We start from the raw sequence: 22,662 nt of genomic DNA, 5'->3' as shown, positions 1-22,662 counted from the left end.
TGCTTACCGACCCAATAGGTCCACAGACGACGCAATCGCAACCACACTGCACACTGCCCTAACCCATCTGGACAAGAGGAATACCCATGTGAGAATGCTGTTCATCGATTACAGCTCAGCATTTAACACCATAGTACCCTCCAAACTCGTCATCAAGCTCGAGACCCTGGGTCTCGACCCCGCCCTGTGCAACTGGGTCCTGGACTTCCTGACGGGCCGCCCCCAGGTGGTGAGGGTAGGTAACAACATCTCCACCCCGCTGATCCTCAACACTGGGGCCCCACAAGGGTGCGTTCTGAGCCCTCTCCTGTACTCCCTGTTCACCCACGACTGCGTGGCCATGCACGCCTCCAACTCAATCATCAAGTTTGCGGATGACACTACAGTGGTAGGCTTGATTACCAACAACGACGAGACGGCCTACAGGGAGGAGGTGAGGGCCCTCGGAGTGTGGTGTCAGGAAAATAACCTCACACTCAACGTCAACAAAACAAAGGAGATGATTGTGGACTTCAGGAAACAGCAGAGGGAGCACCCCCCTATCCACATCGACGGGTCAGTAGTGGAGAAGGTGGAAAGTTTTAAGTTCCTCGGTGTACACATCACGGACAAACTGAATTGGTCCACCCACACAGACAGCGTTGTGAAGAAGGCGCAGCAGCGCCTCTTCAACCTCAGGAGGCTGAAGAAATTCGGCTTGTCACCAAAAGCACTCACAAACTTCTACAGATGCACAATCGAGAGCATCCTGTCGGGCTGTATCACCGCCTGGTACGGCAACTGCTCCGCCCACAACCGTAAGGCTCTCCAGAGGGTAGTGAGGTCTGCAGAACGCATCACCGGGGGCAAACTACCTGCCCTCCAGGACACCTACACCACCCGATGTCACAGGAAGGCCATAAAGATCATCAAGGACAACAACCACCCAAGCCACTGCCTGTTCACCCCGCTATCATCCAGAAGGCGAGGTCAGTACAGGTGCATCAAAGCAGGGACCGAGAGACTGAAAAACAGCTTCTATCTCAAGGCCATCAGACTGTTAAACAGCCACCACTAACATTTAGCGGCCGCTGCCAACATACTGACTCAACTCCAGCCACTTTAAAAATGGGAATTGATGGAAATTATGTAAAAATGTACCACTAGCCACTTTAAACAATGCCACTTAATATAATGTTTACATACCCTACATTACCCATCTCATATGTATATACTGTACTCTATATCATCTACTGCATCTTGCCATCTTTATGTAATACATGTACCACTAGCCACTTTAAACTATGCCACTTTATGTTTACATACCCTACAGTACTCATCTCATATGTATATACCGTACTCTATACCATCTACTGCATCTTGCCATGCCGTTCTGTACCACCACTCATTCATATATCTTTATGTACATATTCTTTATCCCTTTACACTTGTGTGTGTGTATAAGGTAGTAGTTGTGGAATTGTTAGGTTAGATTACTTGTTGGTTATTACTGCATTGTCGGAACTAGAAGCACAAGCATTTCGCTACACTCGCATTAACATCTGCTAACCATGTGTATGTGACTAATAAAATTTGATTTGATTTGATTTGATTTAAAGTTTCAACGTGAAACCTTGATTTATTGATATTGTGGGGTAAATAGAGTGTGGTTCTCGCTCTGCTAATAGTAGACTTCCTCTAAGTCCCAACAAAAGTATCATCTTTAGAGTTCTCAGTCTCTGACTCCTCCAGGTCACCCCTCCCCCTCCCCCAGTCCCACTGTTGTTCATTTGATGAAGATTGAATGCCAAGACTATCCTTACCAATACAGAAAACCGATCACGTAACAAAAAACAGATTACCCTTGTGTTGTCAAGTATCTGAATTGTCATTAGGTAAATAGTAACAAATTATCTTGGAATGGATGCAGTTCTTATTAAATTCCAATTACTCTATACTGGGAGTGGTTACGTCCCAAATGGCACCCTGTTCCCAATGACAGGGCCCATGGGAAAAGTAGTGCACTATAGAGAGAGTAGGGTGCTATTTGGGACGCACATTTGTATGTCGCCTGTAGCAGTTCCATTGCAGAGAGTAGCTGAACCATTACAAACATAACTCAGCAGAAATACTATTAGGGAGCCCTAGCTCTGAAAATAGCTTCCTCAGGCTTATCTGGATGACTCACAACAGATGAGTTTCAGTACCACCACGTTAGACTGGCATACACACTGGCAGGTCTACGAAACAACGTTTAGTGCTAGTTATGTTTTAAATGTTCCTTCTTGCTGTGTGAATCACATTTAAATATATAATATTTCCTCCAAAGTAGTGTGAATGCTGTGTTTTGCATCTTTATTTTATTTCCCCTGTAATACACTTTATATGCACTAGAGGGCCTCTTCATTCTATGATGCATCTGACATTACGTTCTCAGTTTAGGATTTACAACACTCAGACAAGATATGTGTAAAGCCTTCATTCAGCTGGAAACTTTAACAAGCCCAATATTCTGTCCACAATGCTTAATTGGCCTGAAAATGATCCCTTCCAACCTCCTATACCACTGTTTACTCTGAACTAAAATGGGCCTTTCGAAATGTCAAATTGTATTTATGTTTATAGCACAGGAGGTTGGTGGCACCTTAACTGGGGAGAACGGGCTCGTGGTATTGACTGGAGCGGAATAGGTGGAATGGTATCAAATACATCAAACACATGGTTTCCATGGTTTCCAGGTGTTTGATGCCATTCCATTTGCTCCGTTCCGGCTTTTATTATAAGCCGTTCTCCCGACAGCAGCCTCCTGTGGTTTATAGAATGACCTGAGTGGAGTCCCTATGTGGGTGATGTGTAAAATCTTGCCCACTGATCAACAGACAACTTTGGGGTTAAGGAGGGTTGCAAACTCTGGCTCTGTCGTGGCTCTACCACAATGTTCTCTTTGTGCCACGTCTTCTCCCTCTCTCATGAGCACTCTGACGTTTAAGAACACTACTTCCTTTAGCTTTGTAGACAAATTTAGCAACATCTGTGAAATGGTGTCCCTGGGAGATTCCTGGCACAGAGATTTGATTGTGCTCTCTTTATTTTGGGCATCTGTTTGGCATTTTACATTTCCTCGCGGTGCACTTTGGGCCCTCTTAGGATTGCCTTAGTGGGGATTTCTCTAGGCCTTGCAGCACTGAGCAGCTGTGGGGTGTATCCCCCCTGAAGCATCGTATTCTCCCATTCTTCTATGTGGATTAGGCCAAAAGAGCCTTCTCTGGAGGTGTCTATTAGGTCATTATTCACTGTGACACAAAACATATACTATAGTGTTTAGCCTAGCAGTTGTCATAGAAAAACATGTTTTTGCCTATTTAGCCTCTCTTCTCTTCAGTTCCAGAGGACTACTAATCAAAAGGCTACCCAGACTATTTACATTGCCCCCCACCCCCCACCCCCATCTACGCTGCTGCTACTCTCTGTTATTATCTGTGCATAGTCACTTTAAAATCTCTACCTACATGTACATATTATCTCAATTACCTCGACACCGGTGCCCCCGCACATTGACTCTGTACCGGTACCCCCTGTATATAGCCACGCTATTGTTATTTACTGCTGCTCTTTAATTGTTTGTTATTCTTATCTCTTATTTTATTAAAATGTATTTTCTTAAAACTGCATTGTTGGTTAAGGGCTTAGGGGTAAGTATTGCACTGTAAGGTCTACACCAGTTGTATTCGGAGCATGTGACAAATACAATTTGATTTGATTTGACTACTGACACCCTGTCTCCCTGCCTTTCTCAGCCAGCTGAGGCCCTGTCATGGCTGCAACCACCCCCGCCCTCCACCAGGAAATCAATGTCTCTCATTCCCATCTCCATCCATCCACACACACACACACACACACACACACACACACACACACACACACACACACACACACACACACACACACACACACACACACACACACACACACACACACACACACACACACACACACACACACACACCATCTACTGTGCGCTGCCTCATCATCAGCTGCAGCATCGTGTCTGTGTCTATCCCACTCACTCCACAGCATTGGCTGCTCTCCACGACAGACGTCTGAGAGAGACCCTGCTATTGTTGACTGGTGTTGGTATGTTCATTGTTGTGTCTTTTACAGGCATAGCTCTGCTGAGCACTGCTGTTCTGTATGTTCATTGGTTCATTTGTGGCGTTTTGTGTACAGAATAATAGGCGAGTTGTTGAGCCCCTAAGGCCTAAAAAGAAAGGCCAATTATTATAGCTATGTGATGAAGGTTATAATATTATGTAAAATAAAGGGCATGATTGTAATGACAATGTTATTGAGATAGGCTTGCTGGTTTTGAAACAGGTATTAGAATTGTTGTTGTATGCCTGCAATGAGTTGCAAAGGGAAAAAATCTGTAACTTCAAATATTGCACATTTACACATTTAACACTGCATGACCAAAAGTATGCTCGTCGAACATCTCATTCTAAAATCGTGGGCATGGAGTTGGTCCCCCTTTTGCTGCTATAACAGCCTGCACTCTTCTGGGAAGGCTTTCCACTAGATGTTGGAACATTTCTGCGGGGACTTTCTTCCATTCAGCCACAAAGAGCATTAGTGAGGTCGGGCACTGATGTTGAGCGATTAGGCCTGGCTCGCAGTCGGTGTTCCAATTCATCCCAAAGGTTTTTGATGGGGTTGAGGTCAAGGGTCTGTGCAGGCCAGTCAAGTTCTTCCACACCGATCTTGACAAACAATTTCTGTATGGACCTTGTTTTGTGTACGGGGGCATTGTCATGCTGAAAAAGGAAAGGACCTTCCCCAAACTGTTGCACAAATTTGGAAGAACAGAATCGTCTAGAATGTCATTGTATGTTGTAGCGTTAAGATTCCCCTTCAATGGAACAAAGGGGCCTAGCCCGAACCATGAAAAACAGCCCCAGACCATTATTCCTCCTCCATCAAACTGTACAGTTGGCACTATGCATTGTGGCAGGTAGTGTTCTCCTGGCATCCGCCAAAACCAGATTTGTCCGTCCTACTGCCAGATGGTGAAGCGTGATTAATCACTCCAGAGAATGCGTTTCCACTGCTCCAGATTCCAATGGCAGTGAGCTTTACTCCACTCCAGTTGACGCTTGGCATGGTGATCTTAGGCTTGTGTGCAGTTCTTGTGCTGACGTTGTTAACAGAGGCAGTATGGAACTCGGTAGTGAGTGTTGCAACCGAGGACAGATGATTTTATGTGCTATGTGCTTTAGCACTCGCCGGTCCCGTTCTGTGAGTTGTGTGGCCTACCACTTCGCGGCTGGGCTGTTGTTGCTCCTAGACGTTTCTACTTCACAGCAACAGCACTTACAGTTGACCAGGGCAGCTCTAGCAGGGCAGAAATTTGACGAACTGACTTGTTGGAATGGTGGCATCCTATGACAGTGGCATGTTGAAAGTCACTGAGCTCTTCAGTAAGGCCATTCTACTGCCAATGTTTGTCTATGGAGATTGCATGGCTGTGTGCTCGATTGTATGCACCTGTCAGCAACGGGTGTGGCTGTGAAATAGCCGAATCCACTCATTTTAAGGGTTGTCTACATACTTTTGTATATATAGTGTACTTTTTCACAAAAGTATTTTCATGCTTTGCCCATGTTGTAGCCTAAAATGTCACTTTCATCAACTGACTCAGTGACAGTAATCAAGCCAGTAAAAATCCTGCTTAATCACTTATCTCGATAATAAAGGTTGAATGGCGAGAAACCAAACAGAGAAGGAGAATGTCAGAACGGGTAAGTCGCCAACAACACAATTTGGAGCATTTAATGGTATGAGGTCAGCCTCTCTCTGCATTGTGTCCCTGATGCGATGTGTGTAGCCAGCTGACCGCTAATATGACATGACTGACGTTCTGTTGTATCAGGCTGTGTTGTTCAATAATGCCACTGTGCATCTGGAGAACCTCTGCTCTCCATGGAAACTCTCCCCGAGCTGATGTCATCCTCTCAAAAGCAATGGGACTCCACCCTGTTAGCAACACATTATCTTATATCTTCTAATAAGGAGTAGAAGTAGGCCCAATAGATTGTTTAGCCTTTTTTCTCTCAACCTCCAGTATAGTGAATATTCTATCCCATGCCTATCTATTATGGCTGTAAATGAAGATTTCCCAATTATCCTAATTATTCGGGGCTATGAGGCTTAAATACTGGACTTGGATTAGTGTAATTGTAATTAGTGTTTTAGATGAGGTAAATTGGTTGTAATAAGGTTGTTATACACAGGTTATACACCATGAACGGGTCTGCATCTACCAGCATGCAACTCTACACAACATCGTCTCCTTAACTACGCTTTTGGCAAAGCCAAATAGAAGGCTTGTCTCTGAAAGGGCTCATTGTGTAGAGATGTGATTGTGTGTGTGTGCTGTGTATCGGTGACGTATGAGTAGACTAGACTCTTTACTGTATTCGTTGGTCAGCACTGCAGAGATTAGCTTGCTACACAGACAGGGATTCCTAAACCTGAATCATGCACATCGTCATTACAACTAAATGGGAGTGGAGCAGAAATTGTGCAATATATGGATAGATTTATTTGGTCCTATAAATATTGCGCGTTTGTTGCTTCGATTCAAGTTTCCACCAAGTCCCCCATTCCATTATAATGCTTCACGAGGACTCGTCTCTTTGGAACCATCGTGATGTGCTGATTTCCTCACGTGTGTTTTCTGTTAAAGTGGTGAGGCTGGGATAAAACAGGTATATTTGCGAACAAGAGGCATTTGCGCGGGTACATTTGTTTCGTTTTTTTTGACTTGCTGTGATTTTTGAAGTCGAGGAGGAAGGTGTAACGTTAGATAGTTGTAGTTGTGATCCAGCCAAACCAAGCTGAAACATGGGGAACGCAGGGAGTATGGACCAACAAACTGATTTCAGGGGACATAACATGCCTCTGAAGCTGCCTATGCCGGAGCCAGGTGAATTGGAGGAGAGATTCGCAATCGTTTTGGTATGTTCACAAATTCAAAGTACTTTCTTATCGAACCCTGATAAGTTTCCCATTTGTCTTTCGCCATTCCTACTTTGCGCTGGCACGACAGCTGTGTTGGTCTGACCGTTACCTAGCTACTCAGCTCAGTCATCCTCTCAACTCAAATCAAGCCTGTTCCATCTTTTGTGTTTAGCTACAGTAGCTAGCTAAATTGGAATATCATGATGAGATAGACGTTGCAGCAATTTATCTCATATATTTTTATTTTTTACATTTTTATTTGGTTACTTGACATGCTTTTTCATTGATCGCATCAACTAATCAATGAATTGTTGGGAGAGGGTAGAAAACCAAATGAACAAAATCTGCCACGCAAATTAATCAGAAAACCACACAATCTAAGAATCTATCTAGTAGTCTGTTAAGTCAATTACCTTTGTTTTAGTGGGGGGCGGTGAAGTTATACATGAAGGAAACTGAACTCTACTCAGCAAGTTTACTCCCTTGTTGAATCGATATGTAAACCTCAGCAATTTAAGTAGGACAGCTGTTTGTTTGCCCCATCGGCCCTATCTTGCAAATTCGAAAATGCCTTTCCGAGTGGGACATTCAGTGTTCAGTGAGAATGTTTGTTTATCAGCCTGTATATGCCAAGGCTAGGTTTAATTGTACCTACGCGGCTTCTGTAAATGTGATGTGTTAGCCAACTGTGTATACTAAAGAACCATTTGAACAGTTAGCTGTCTTGACAAAATTAGTAACCTAGCTAGTTGATTTAGGCTAATTCTGCTCAATTAATCTAATCTTCCATTTTCTGTACTTTAAGCTAAGACATACATTGCTTACTATACTACACATTTGCAATGTTTCAGCATCCTAAAACATGGCATTACATTCAAAGCATAACACAACATAGCCTGTTCAGAGATTCTGGGGGGGGTAGATCAGTGAAGGGCTCAGGGGTGTAAACCCTGGTTTTGTGAGGTCAGATGTGGGTCAGACATTGTTGTAGTCAGACCTAATACTCCACTAAAAGGTGGCTAGGTTGCTCTGTTGTGGGACCTGGCCGCATGCAACACAATAAGCCCAACACAGACCTACTAAGAAGGTTATGCAGTGCCATGTGACTTCAGAGCTCCTGCACCGTACCTGTCAGAAGGAACGGTTTGATTTAAGAGGGAAAAACTGTAACTAAACCTGTTTTACTCTGTGTTTCTGTGATTTCCAATGTATTATGCATTGGGCTATGGTCTGTTTCTCTGTTTGCTGACGGTGCTGGCCCAAGCCATTTAGACTGTTATTAGGCTACCTAATGGAGCAATTGTTTTTTACGTGGGAGTCACTAATACATGTCACAGTGTTCTCGTTGGGGTGTAATTGCTGCATGTTTCGGCGGAGCGGGAGGCAGGGAGCAGACCTCTGGCCAGAGGGGTGCCCTTACAAAAAAAGATAACAGTTCTGAAACTGCAGTAAAAGTGCAGTAACTGCAGTCGACTGTGTTATTTTGGACTCAGTAATTGCAGCCTACTGCAGTTCTACTGCATTCTAACTACAGTTATACTACGGTGTACTGCAGTAATACTGCACTCTGACGGCAATCTTTTTTCGTAAGGGTGTGCGTCCCAAATGGCACCCTATTCCCTATATAATGCACTACTTTTGACCAGAACTCTATGGGCCCTGGTCAAAAGTAGTGCACTATGGAATAGAGTGCCATTTGAGACACAGCCAGGGTTGACGTCACACTGCCTAGGCCTACCAGGGGATTGAAGGCTTCTTCCTAATCCCGTCTGCTTTTAGGATAACCTGGCTGCTTTTCATGATCTGTCAACAACACCAAGGAATGCCAGGCTTGAACGCCTGCCTGGCCTCCTTTTCAACTAACAAGCCTAAAAAAGTAGGCTAGAGGAACCAAATGTAACCACTTTACGACACTATAGGAAGGATACTGTATCATTGAGTTCACTGAAACAGTTAGTTGTCGGTTAGCTTTTCCCGACACGCTCATTACCTGTATTTATTTTCCCCTGTAAAGGTCATTGATGGACTAATGAGTCATACTCTAAACGTATCCTATTAGTTAATGCTACTTGCTGAATCCCTTAAACACAGGCTAAAATAACACAGTGGACACATTGGGTCTGGTTGCACCAGGAGTGATCAGTCGCTCACTGAAGAGGGATGGATGTGAGAATGAAGGAGTACCAGCTAGAATGGAGCCTTGGGCGAGTTTAGCGTTTTAATCACCAGCACAGCGTTATTTACTGCTATTTAAGCCCCGCTGATTGTCAGTAATGCCCGCTGGCCGGCGGCGCCATGAATTGCCCGAGTGAGCGTGTGACTCAGATGAGTGTGTCACTTCAGCCTGCAAGGCTAATGATTGAAAAACTGTATTGGGCCCCTCAATGATTGATCCAATACCACCATGCATCGTTCACTGATGGATAAGCATGTGTTAACCTGCAACAAGCAGAGGAGCAGTCAGTAGGAGGATGACGGTTTCACGGATTAGATGCTATCACTGACCATTTTTTTTCTTCACCAACGCGCAAAATCATTCCAATCAGTGTAAGTAGGGCTTATGTAAAACAGGCTACTTCTTTGATAAAACAGATGTTTTATACAGCTGCACCATCGAGAGCATCCTGACTGGTTGCATCACTGCCTGGTACGGCAATTGCTCGGCCTCCGACCACAAGGCGCTATAGCGGGTAGTGCGTACGGCCCAGTACATCACTGGGGCTAAGCTGCCTGCCATCCAGGACCTCTACACCAGGCGGTGTCAGAGGAAGGCCCTAAAAATTGTCAAAGACTCCAGCCACCCCAGTCATAGACTGTTCTCTCTACTACCGCATGGCAAGCGGTACCGGAGTGCCAAGTCTAGGACAAAAAGGCTTCTCAACAGTCTTTACCCCCGAGCCATAAGACTCTTGAACAGGTAATCAAATGGCTACCCAGACTATTTGCATTGTGTGCCCCCCCAGCCCATATTTTATGCTGCTGCTACTCTCTGTTTATCATATATGCACAGTCACTTTAACTATACATTCATGTACATACTACCTCAATTGGCCCGACCAACCAGTGGTCCCGCACATTGGCTAACCGGGCTATCTGCATTGTGTCCCGCCACCCATCACCCGCCAACCTCTCTTTACGCTACTGCTACTCTCTGTTCATCATATATGCATAGTCACTTTAACCATATCTACATGTACATACTACCTCAATCAGCCTGACTAACCGGTGTCTGTATGTAGCCTCGCTACTGTTTTTTACTGTTGTTTTTATTTCTTTACTTACCTATTGTTCACGTAATACCTCTTTTGCACTATTGGCTAGAGCCTGTAAGTAAGCATTTCACTGTAAGGTCTATCTATACCTGTTGTATTCGGCGCACGTGACAAATAAACTTTGATTTGATTTAATTACATTTTTTTCAGAAAATATCCCTTTAAAAACAGCAATGCTATATTGCGGTGGCTTATATATGTACATTTACTTTTGAGTAATTTAGCAGACGTTCTTGTCCAGAGCAACTGGGGTTAAGTGGCTTGCTCAAGGGCACATCGACAGATTTTTCACCTAGTCGGCTCAGGGATTCAAACCAGCAACCTTTTGGTTACTGGCCCAATTCTCTTAACCATTAGGCTACCTGCCGTCCTATACAAGGTATTTTAAATAGCCACGGTAACAGAATGATGCTAGACTCAGATTTTACACTTTAAAATATATTTCAAACAAAAACCAATGATTGCAAATTTCAATAAACCATACAACTCTATGCACAAGGACGACTTTTAACAATTTCCACTTGAAGATTTTACAAAAACACATTTACTTTAAGAACAGTGCAGATGTAAAGTTTGGTAACAGAATGGCGGCACAAACAGCACAAACCTTCATTCTGCTACCAAACTTTACATCTGCACTGTTCTTAAAGTAAATGTGTTTCTGTAAAATCTTCAGTGGAAATTGTTAAACGTCGTCCTTTTGCGGAGTCGTATTGTTTGTTTAACTTTGCAATCATTGATTTTTGTTTGACATAAGCTACATTTTAAAGTAAAAAATCATCATCATCATTCTTTTGCTTTAGAATTGACCCTTATGCTTAGTTCAGATACATAAGAAGAGACACGACACAACGGTTTTAAGGGTTTTAGGACAAAGTTTGTATGATCTGAACGGCCTAGTTTTAGAACGTCTCATGTCGTCGGCTGGAGTTTCCAAGATTCAACATGTCACATCTTTAGTCTCAAGCGAGACAGATTTATTTAGCCAATCAGAGAACAGTGCACTAATGCTCTGTGTTCAGCCAAGTAGGTAGCTAGCCAAACAGAGCGCTAGCTAGCAATTTTGCTGCACATAGCTAACCTAGCTCCCTGACATTCATCTGACAAGTCACAAAGTGCACCCTGTTTCTGGTGCGTGTATTCCATGACACTCAAGTTTGCTAAAGTGCCTTGCTACAACAAGTGGCAACTTTGTTTCAAAGTTTCATGTAGTCGTTTTTAAAGACACCGTTACCATGGAAACATGGGAACATTAGCCATCTAGAGGGTAGCTGGGTAGCTGCAAAGGCCTGGCTAACTCCTACATTAAAAGAAACCAGGTGGAATATACAAGGTTGGGAGGGATTTGACTACATGAAAGCATTGACCTCTTCATGCTCAGCTGACAACTGTTTTGTTTAGGCTATGTGTTGCACTCATTACAGCTTTATTCTGTTTAGGGTCACAATTGACTGTGTAGTAACACTGTAAGTACCCTACTAACATGTTGTTACATTGGCTAATAAATAGCTCAATTTGAGTGGATTTGTGGAATAATGGAATATACACTCAGTCTACAGTTTATTAGGTACACCCATCTAGTACCCGGTCGGACCCCCCTTTGCCTCCAGAACATCCTGAATTATTCGGGGCAAGTTGTGGCATTCAAACGTTGCTCAATTGGTATCAAGGAACCAGACGTGTGCCGGGATAACATTCCCCACACCATTACACCACCGCCACCAGCCTGTACTGGCAGGATGTGGTCATGGAGCCATGCTGCTTACGCCAAATCCTGACTGCCATCAGCCCACAGGACTGCCACTGACTGGAAGTTATTTGTTTGTCGCACCATTCTTGGTAAACCATAGACATTGTTGTGCGTGAAAATCCCAGGAGGCTGGCCATTTCTGGCACCGACGATCATACCATGCTCAGGTAGGGCGGCAGGTAGCCTAGTGGTTAGAGCGTTGGGCTAGTAACCGAAAGGTTGCAAGATCGAATCCCCGAGCTGACAAGGTAAAAATCTGTCGTTCTGCCCCTGAACAAGGCAGTTAGGCTGTCATTGAAAATAAGAATGTGTTCTTATCTGATTTGCCTAGTTAAATAAAGGTAAGAAGTTGCTCAAAATCAAACAGTAACTGAATGCTTCGAATGCCTGTCTGCTTTATATAGCAGGTCACGTGGAGTGAACCATTTTCATGAACGGGTGGTATACCTAATAAACTGGCCACTATTTGTACATGTACTGTAATCATAAGAATAGAGTCGACATTGAGAACAGATTTAGTGCACTACAGGTAGGCTTTTCCTGGAAAATTCAAGGCTTGCTGCTGGCTGATTCCACTAAGCCTAACTGTTTCCCCTTACAAAGCAAATTGCCTTCCATTGATACAGCTGCTGTAGGGGACTTGAAGCGACGGCTGAGATTTAAACTAGACATAATTGTAATGCAAGGCCTCTGTCAAGATAAGGCAAAGTATTTCACATGCGACCTTGACCAGGGAGAGAAACAAGTATAATGTAAACGTCCATTATAAGCTTAGGCTACAGACTTGTAATCTTCAATGTAGATTTGATTAAATAGTAGGAATTTAATTTCCAATAACATGTTTTTGCACGAAGGGCTGTTTTTACTTGTAAGCCTAATCCTTTCTCTCTGATACTTTCTGTCTGTAAAAAATGTATATTTAGTGTGAATAGGCCATATGGCCGATTAGTGATGGGGAGAATAAATAAATAAATACAGTATCGGGATATTCTTTTTTATGATAGCCTATATCGCAATATTATTTTGGACTATATCGCAATATAATTTTTCCGCTAATCAGCTGTACCTTTGCCAAAACTCTAGTGTTTTTCCTTTTATAGCTTGATCTACATCTTATTTTTAAATGGTGAGCCAATATGTTTCCATCACTTTTATTTCCATGACCGATTAAAACTCATTTTCTCATGCTCTCTCGTCTCTCTGCAGCAAACATGAACAGTATGTTTGGAACATCGGATCGCAATAAAACTGCAGTACCGAAATGCAATTCATATAGAACCGTGATCGGCCTACTTAAAGAATCACAATGTACAGTGCCGTGAAAAAGTATTTGCCCCCTTTCTAATTTTCTCTACTTTTGCACATTTTTGATATTGAATGTTATCAGATCTTCAACCAAAACCTAATATTAGATAAAGGAAACCTGAGTGAACAAATAACACAACAATTATGTATTTATTTCATTATCAAAGTAATGCAACCCCCATTGCCTCTGACTGAAAAAGTAACTGCTCCTTACGCTCAATAATTCGTTGTGCCACCTTTAGCTGCAATGACTCCTGTAGTTGTTGATCATTCTCTCATGTTGCTGTGAAGGAATTTTGGCCCATTCTTCCATGCGTAACTGCTTTAACTCAGCAACATTTGTGGGGTTTCAAGCATGAACTGCTCATTTCAAGTCCTGCCAAAACATCTTAATTGGGATTAGGGCTGGACTTTGACTAGGCCATTCCAAAACTTCCAAAACATGTTTTTTTTGTTGTTGCCATTTTCATTTAGACTTGATTGTGTGTTTTGGATCATTCTCTTGCTGTGTGACCCAGCTGCGCTTCAGCTCCAGCTGACAGACGGATGATTTGACATTCTACTGTAGAATTATCTGATACAGAGCAGAATTCATGGTTCCTTCTATTAAGGCAAGTCATCCAGGTCCTGAGGCAGCAAAGCATCCCCAAATATCACAATACCACCACAATATGTACAATAGTAACCTTATGCTAATGAGTGGATTAAGAAGTAAATAACAATGGAACAATCTGTACATTTAAAAAACTTTTTTTGCATTGTGTACTTTTCGCTTGTTCTGCCATTTTTTAAATATAACTAAGCTAAACACTTAAAGAAAAAGTGGGCCACATGAGCAAAGCTGAATGGATACCGTTTACTGTGGTTAAATACTATACATTAAATGTACAATAATAGTGAGTGGACAGTTGCCTAGAGATTCATTAGCCGATTGCGGTTTTCAGAGTAAAAAAAGAAACTTGGAATCCAGTTTCAATGACAAGCTCCTCAAGTCGCCTAAAGTACCTTCCTTGCAGCTGCTACACTTGACTGGAAGTGTATCTGCTGATAAGTCTTTGTTTTAGCACCTTTCCTATTCGCTCTGAGTCAATTGTGGCTCTAGCTCTGGTCTGGGGTGTCGTTCGGGTGTGCTCTCGCAGTCGTTTGACCGAACGATTCCCTGGACCAGAGCTATTGTGGCTCAAGAGCCCCACCATCCACTTAACAGCATTGCATTTGAATGGCACTTGAGGTCTACATGAGCAGACAATGTACAGTACCAGTCAAAAGTTTGGACACACCTCCTTATTTCAGGGTTTTTCTTAATTTGGACTATTTCCTACATTGTGGAATAATAGTGAAGACATCAAAACTATGAAATAACACATACTGTATGGAATCATGTAGTAACCAAAAAAGTGTTAAACAAATCAAAATATATTTTATATTTGAGATTTTTTTAAAGTAGCCACCTTTTGCCTTGATGACAGCTTTGCACACGCTTGGCATTCTCTCAACCAGCATCATTAAGTTTGCCGATGACACAACAGTCATCGACAACGACGAGACAGCCTATAGGGAGGAGGTCAGAGCCCTGGCCGTGTGATGCCAGGACAACAACCTCTCCCTCAACATGATCAAGACAAAGGAGATGATTGTGGACTACAGGAAAAAGAGGACCGAGCACGCCCTCATTCTCATCGACAGGGCTGTAGTGGAGCAGGTTGAGAGCTTCAAGTTCCTTGGTGTCCACATCACCAACAAACTAACATGGTTCAAGCACACCAAGACAGTCGTGAAGAGGGCACGACGAAACCTATTCCCCCTCAGGAGACTGAAAAGATTTGGCATGGGTCCTCAGATCCTCAAAAGGTTCTACAGCTGCACCATCGAGAGCATCCTGACTGGTTGCATCACTGCCTGGTATGGCAACTGCTCGGCCTCTGACTGCAAGGCACTACAGAGGGTAGCGCGAACGGCACAGTACATCACTGGGGCAAAGCTTCCTGCCATCCAGGACCTCTATTCCAGGCGGTGTCAGAGGAAGGCCCTAAAAATTGTCAAAGACTCCAGCCACCCTAGTTATAGATTGTTCTCTCTGCTACCGCACGGCAAGCGGTAACGGAGCGCCAAGTCTAGGTCCAAGAGGCTTCTAAACAGCTTCTACCCCCAAGCCATAAGACTGCTGAACATCTAATCAAATGGCTACCCAGACTATTTGCATTTCCCCCCTTTTACACCGCTGCTACTCTCTGTTGTTATCATCTATGCATAGTCACTTTAATAACTCTACCTACATATACATATGACCTTAATTAGTGTGCTGGGGCACCTCGACTAATTGGTGCCCCCGCATATTGACTCTGTACCGGGACCCCCCTGTATATAGTCTCGCTATTGTTATTTTACTGCTTCTCATTAATTAGTTGTTACTTTTATTTCTTATTCTTATTCGTTTAAAAATATATATATTTAACTGCATTGTTGGTTAGGAGCTCGTAAGTAAGCATTTCACTGTAAGGTCTACCTACGGCTGTTGTATTCGGCGCATGTGACTAATACAATTTGATTTGATTTGATGAGGTAGTCACCTAGAATGCAATTAACAGATGTGCCTTGTTAAAAGTTAATTTGTGGAATTTCTTTCCTTAATGCGTTTGAGCCAATCAGTTGTGTTGTGACAAGGGGGTGGTATACAGAAGATAGCCCTACTTGATAAAAGACCAAGTCCATATTATGGCAAGAACAGCTCAAATAAGCAAAGAGAAACAACAGTCATTAATTTAATGCATGAAGGTCAGTCAATACGGAACATTTCAAGAACTTTGAAAGTTTCTTCAAGTGCAGTCGCAAAAACCATCAAGCGCTATGATAAAACTGACTCTCATGAGGACCGCCACAGGAAAGAAAGACCCAGAGTTACCTCTGCTGCAGAGGATAATTTCATTAGAGTTAACTACACCTCAGATTGCAGCCCAAATAAATGCTTCACAGAGTTCAAGAAACAGAGACATCTCAACATCAACTGTTTAGAGGAGACTGCGTGAATCAGGTAAAATTGCTGCAAAGAACCCACTACTAAATGACACCAATAAGAAGACACTTGCTTGGGCCAAGAAACACGATCAATGGACATTAGACCGGTGGAAATCTGTCCTTTGGTCTGATGAGTCCAAATTTGAGATTTTGAGATGCAGAGTAGGTGAACGGATGATCTCTGCATGTACGGTTCCCACCGTGAAGCATGGAGGAGGTGTGATGGTGTGGGGGTGCTTTGCTGGTGACACTGTCACTGATTTATTTAGAATTCAAGGCAGACTAAACCAGCATGTATACCATAGCATTCTGCAGCGATACGCCATCCCATCTGGTTTGGCCTTAGAAGGACTATACTTTTTTTCCCAAATGGACAATGACCCAAAACACACCTCCAGGCTGTGTAAGGGTTATTTGACCAAGAAGGAGAGTGATGGAGTGCTGCATCAGATGACCTGGCCTCCACAATCACCCAACCCCAACCCAATTGAGATGGTTTGGGATGAGTTGGACTGCAAAGTGAAGGAAAAGCAGCCAACAAGTGCTCAGTATATGTGGGAACTCCTTCAAGAGTGTTGGAAAAGCATTCCTCATGAAGCTGGTTGAGAGAATGCCAAGAGTGTGAAAAGCTGTCATCAAAGGCAATGCAAAGGGTGGCTACTTTTAAGAATCTCAAAAAAATATGTTTAACACTTTTATGGTTACTACATGATTCCATATGTGTTATTTCATAGTTTTGATGTCTTCACTATTATTTCACAATGTGGAAAATATAAAAAATTAACGAAGGTGTGTCCAAACTTTTGAATGGTACTGTATGTATGCCTATTTGTCACTTCATAAACAGAGTAGCCAATTATACTTTGTCTATCTAATGTAACTTTCGGCACAGTCTGCTTTGTTCTTTGCTATAGTTGCTTGCATTGCCATAGTTTCATGTGTTTTCTAGTGAACTCTGTCATACTGAATGTCCCTCCATAGATCACTGGCTAGCCCCTCTGTTTTTGTGAGCATGACGAAGACCGCTCATTACACTGTAAGGCACTGTTTTCATACAAAATGTGGACTTTTTATGGGAACATGCTTGGCATTTAGTAATCTCTTTCACTCAGCAGCATGTCTGTAAGCTCTTACCTGGTTGCCATAGCACCCATGACATGAGTGTTGGCTGTTTCGACATATGAAAAAATTAAAGAGATGGGTCGCACTAGACTAGAGGTTTGGAAATCATGTGTTTTCCTGTTTCCTAAACATAACAAGGTTGACATTTTCTCCTGAAGGGCAAGTGATGTACATTTGAATTTGTTTCTCAACTCTGATTTAACTGTGTTTAATTTTTCATCAAGCATGACTCAAACAATTAGCAAATCAGTAAAGGGAATCAAAACAAAATGGCTTTTGTGTCTTTAGAAAGTCCCCTACTTGTGATGGTTATTATCTAAACCAGGGATGGGCAACTTTGATGGGCGTGGGGGCCAGCAAAAAAATCTCAACTCATCAAGAGGGGCCGCAGTGGCTTGCGCGTCTGTGTGCCCACATCCATACCCACACATGCAGTCAGAGCCAGCCCTAGCCTTTTGAAGGCCTAAGCTAAATGTTGTCAGCTAAACTGCTGATGTACAACCACATTTCAAAATTGTACCTTGTATTCTACTATTCTAACTCGCAACAGTAAGTTGAGACCCCGATTGATTTCCCGAAAAACATTTAAAAAAGGGAAAGTGATCCGCGTGCCTTAAAAAGGCTAGCAGTTGCCCATCCCTGATCTAAACCATTGGGAAATCATCAATCTACCCTAGAGTATCTGAGTCACATGTAATGCGTACGCCTCACATGGGAACACAGGAAGGTGACACGATACAGCAAAAATGTAGCCTAGTAGGCCAATGTTGCTTTTCCTCTGCTTCAAGTAACCACTGGCCTCTCATGGAAATATTGTGTTCACCACGTTAAAACAGTGATGGATCTTGATTTAGGCTTTGCTGTATACCCTGGCTTGCCAGGGAGGCAAGAGAAGTGTGAGGCAGTTTTTGGGACTTACTTAAATGCCATATGGGGCTAAGGGCTTAGCTTTTGTTATAGACTTCTCAATAGTCTGACCAGATTACATATAAGCCGCTTTGCTTAAAGGCAGCCAAAGGGCCGTGATCTGCGAATTGGTCCATTTTGGTAAACGTGGGCTACAGTTTGAATTCAAGCATCCTTGGTCAGCCAGCTAGGCGTATTCTCAATTAGCCTTTTTAAAGTATCCTACCTTTCTCTTTGGACACTCAGTATATCTTTTGAGTAAAGAAATGCAAACAGAGGTAAAGAAGAAATAAATGAATAGCCAGCATTCTTTGCATTTTTCATGCTGACTCTGCATTAAAAGAGCAGAACAATGGGTATTCTCTATGCAGCAGAGGGCTAACAGTAGCCGGGGAACAAAGCTGCTCTTTATTCTGTAGGAGGATGGAGCCTGGCACTAACCCCAGACCGGCAGGCCAGCTAGGCTTGTGGCTGTTCCTTCCGGGTCCAGGGGCCAGCTCGGTCCACAGCGTTGAGGCTGGGGCTGCTTCCGTCCCATCACTGGGGGTGCTGGGTCGTTCAGGGGATTGATTGAGAGGCAACAGGCAACGTTGTGTCGGAAGCCCAGGATGCTGCCGAACTAAAGTCCCTAATTAGCCGTGGCGGCGAGGAACACTAAACTGTTACTGGTGAGAAGTAGTAGGCCTAGTGATCCAGCCAGAGGCACATTGGCCATTCAAACCCGTCACAAGTCTTAGGCTGCTGTGGTGTGTGATGTGCTTTTTAAAGCCTACACTGCAGGCAGGCAGCAGAGCTTGAAAGCCTCGCTCCCTCCGCTGGCACAGAATCATCTGGTTGTGTGGGAACCAGCCTTTTGGCTGTGTGCAAGAAGCGCTGGGTGGAAACCGCTGGGGACTGCAATCGTTGTTGTTGTGCTCAATTCAATTTGGCCATTTGCGCCTTGGCGATGGTTTTGGATAATGTCAAATTTTTTATTCCATGCTTTTGCATGGGCTGTAGAGATGTTAGAGGGTTAGGCTACTGTATAGGTAGGCATACATGACTTGGACCAAGTCAACAAATCTTTTAGCCTAAGTTATAGCCTTGTAATTGAAATGAATTTAAATAGATGTAAATTCAATCACATTCTTTCAAACCTAACGTCTAGACCTAACCAGTGCTGCTGAGTTGTTTTTGTAAAGTGCCAAGTCTAGGACCAAAAGGTTCCTTAACAGCTTCTACCCCCAAGCCATAGGACTGCTGAACAATTAATCAAATGGCCACCCAGACTATTTACATTGACCCCACCCCCCTTTGTTTTTACAATGCTGCTACTTGCTGTGTATTATCGATGCATTGCCACTTTACAAATTACCTCGACTAACGTGTACCCCCGCACATTTTTTTTTGTGTTACTTTTTGATATAAACAAAAAAAGAAACGTCCTCTCACTGTCAACTGCATTTATTTTCAGCAAACTTAACATGTGTAAATATTTGTATGAACATAACAAGATTCAACAACTGAGACATAAACTGAACAAGTTCCACAGACATGTGACTAACAGAAATTGAATAATGTGTCCCTGAACAAACGGGGGGGGTCAAAATCAAAGTAACACTCAGTATCTGCTGTGGCCACCAGCTGCATTAAGTACTGCAGTGCATCTACTCCTCATGGACTGCACCAGATTTGCCAGTTCTTTCTGTGAGATGTTACCTCACTCTTCCACCAAGGCACCTGCAAGTTCCCGGACATTTTTGGGGGGAATGGCCCTAGCCCTCACCCTACGATCCAACAGGTCCCAGACGTGCTCAATGGGATTGAGATCCGGGCTCTTTGCTGGCCATGGCAGAACACTGTCATTCCTGTCTTGCAGGAAATTACGCACAGAACGAGCAGTATGGCTAGTGGCATTGTCATGCTGGAGGGTCATGTCAGGATGAGCCTGGAGGAAGGGTACCACATGAGGGAGGAGGATGTCTTCCCTGAAATGCACAGCGTTGAGATTGCCTGCAATGACAACAAGCTCAGTCCGATGACGCTGTGACACACAGCCCCAGACCATGATGGACCCTCCACCTCCAAATCGATCCCTCTCCAGAGTATAGGCCTCGGTGTAACGCTCATTCCTTTGACGATAAACGCGAATCCGAGACAAAACCGGGACTCGTCAGCGAAGAGCACTTTTTGCCAGTCCTGTCTGGTCCAGCGACGGCGGGTTTAAGCCCATAGGCGACGTTGTTGCCGGTGATGTCTGGTGAGGACCTGCATTACAACAGGCCTACAAGCTCTCAATCCAGCCTCTCTCAGCCTTTTGCGGACAGTCTGAGCACTGATGGAGGGATTGTGCGTTCCTGGTGTAACTCAGACAGTTGTTGTTGCCATCCGGTACCGGTCCCGCAGGTGTAATGTTCGGATGTACCGATCCTGTGCAGGGGGTGTTACACGTGATCTGCCACTGCGAGGACGATCAGCTGTCCGTCCTGTCTCCCTGTAGCGCTGTCTTAGGCATCTCACAGTAAGGACATTGCAATTTATTGCCCTGCCACATCTGCAGTCCTCATGCCTCCTTGCAGCATGCCTAAGGCACGTTCACGCAGATGAGCGGGACCCTGAGCATCTTTCTTTTGGTGTTTTTCAGAGTCAGTAGAAAGGCCTTTTTTAGTGTCTTAAGTTTTCATAACTGTGACCTTAATTGCCTACCGTCTGTAAGCTGTTAGTGTCTTAACGACTAGAGGTCGACCGATTAATCGGAATGTTCGATTAATTAGGGCCGATTTCAAGTTTTCATAACAATCGGTAATCGGCATTTTGGATACCGATTATGGACGATTATATTGCAATCCACAAGGAGAATGCGTGGAAGGCTGTCCACCTGTTACGCGAGTGCAGGCAGCAAGGAGCCATGGTAAGTTGCTAGCTAGCATTAAACTTATCTTATAAAAAACAATCAATCTTAACATAATCACTAGTTAACGACACATGGTTGATGATATTACTAGTTTAACTAGCTTGTCCTGCGTTGCATATAATCAATGCGGTGCCTGAAACTGTCACTTCTCTTGCGTTCAGTGGAAGCAGAGTCAGACCATTTCTTCCTAACAAAGACCATAATTAATTTGCCAGAATTTTACATAATTATGACATAACATTGAAGGCTGTGCAATGTAACAGCAATATTTAGACTTAGGGTTGCCACGCAGTCGATAAAATACGGAACGGTTCCGTATTTCACTGAAAGAATAAACGTTTTGTTTTCGAAATGATAGTTTCCGGATTTGACCATATTAATGGCCTAAGGCTCGTATTTCCGTGTGTTTATTATATTATAATTAAGTCTATGATTTGATATTTGATAGAGCAGTCTGACTGAGCGGTGGTAGGCAGCAGCAGGCTCGTAACCATTCATTCAAACTGCACTTTCCTCCGTTTGCCAGCAGCTTTTCGTAATGCTTGAAGCACAGCTCTGTTTATGACTTCAAGCCTATCAACTCCCGAGATTAGGCTGGCAATACTATAGTGCCTATAAGAACATCCAATAGTCAAAGGTCTATGAAATACAAATGGTATAGAGAGAAATAGTCCTATAATAACTACAACCTAAAACTTCTTAACTGGGAATGTTGAAGACTCATGTTAAAAGGAACCACCAACTTTCATATGTTCTGATGTTCTCAGCAAGGAACTTAAATGTTAGCTTTTTTACATGGCACATATTACACTTTTACTTTCTTCTCCAACACTGTTTTTGCATTATTTAAACCAAATTGAACATGTTTCATTATTTATTTGAGGCTAAATTGATTTTAATTATGTATTATATTAAGTTAAAATAAAAGTGTTAATTGTTCATTCAGTATTGTTGTAATTGTCATTATTACAAATATATATAAACAAAAATTGACCGATTAATCAGTATCGGCCTTTTTGGTCTTCCAATAATCGGTATCGGCATTGAAAAATCATAATCGGTCGACCTCTATTAACGACCGTTCCACAGGTGTATGTTCATTAATTGTTTATGGTTCATTGAACAAGCATGGGAAACAGTGTTTAAACAATTTACAATGAAGATCTGTGAAGTTATTTGGATTTTTACGAATTATCTTTGAAATACAGGGTCCTGAAAAGGGACGTTTCTTTTTTTGCCGAGTTTATATATATATAGTTAGTTTATTTAGTCAATTCTTTCTTAACTCTATTTCTTGAACTGCATTGTTGGTTATGGGCTTGTAAGTAACCATTTCACGGTAAGGTCTACTACACCTGTTGTATTCGGCGCATGTGACAAATATAATGGGATTACATTTTTTA

General features: G+C 43.0%; 1 protein-coding gene across 11 annotated transcripts in view; it reads left to right on the top strand.

Moving 5' to 3' along the window:
- Window positions 1–6,406: 6,406 nt before the first annotated feature.
- The window catches only part of LOC139546920 (formin-like protein 2), a 78,498-nt gene continuing 62,242 nt past the window's right edge, over window positions 6,407–22,662 (top strand). For 4 of the 11 annotated variants that reach the window (XR_011669284.1, XM_071355872.1, XM_071355871.1 and 1 more), the window contains exon 1: window positions 6,408–6,993. Coding sequence is in view for 10 of the 11 variants with exons in the window: in XM_071355872.1 (XP_071211973.1) it covers window positions 6,880–6,993 (114 nt within the window). In the remaining variant the exon portion in view is untranslated. Of the gene's footprint in view, window positions 6,994–22,662 lie in introns of all 11 variants that reach the window. The other 7 variants (XM_071355874.1, XM_071355875.1, XM_071355870.1 and 4 more) reach the window with 3 other exon arrangements.

This window comes from Salvelinus alpinus, chromosome 20 (genome assembly GCF_045679555.1).
Source record: "Salvelinus alpinus chromosome 20, SLU_Salpinus.1, whole genome shotgun sequence".
NCBI lineage: Eukaryota > Metazoa > Chordata > Actinopteri > Salmoniformes > Salmonidae > Salvelinus > Salvelinus alpinus.
Note: the sequence above shows the minus strand (reverse complement) of the source record. Positions and strands in the feature narration are given on the sequence as shown.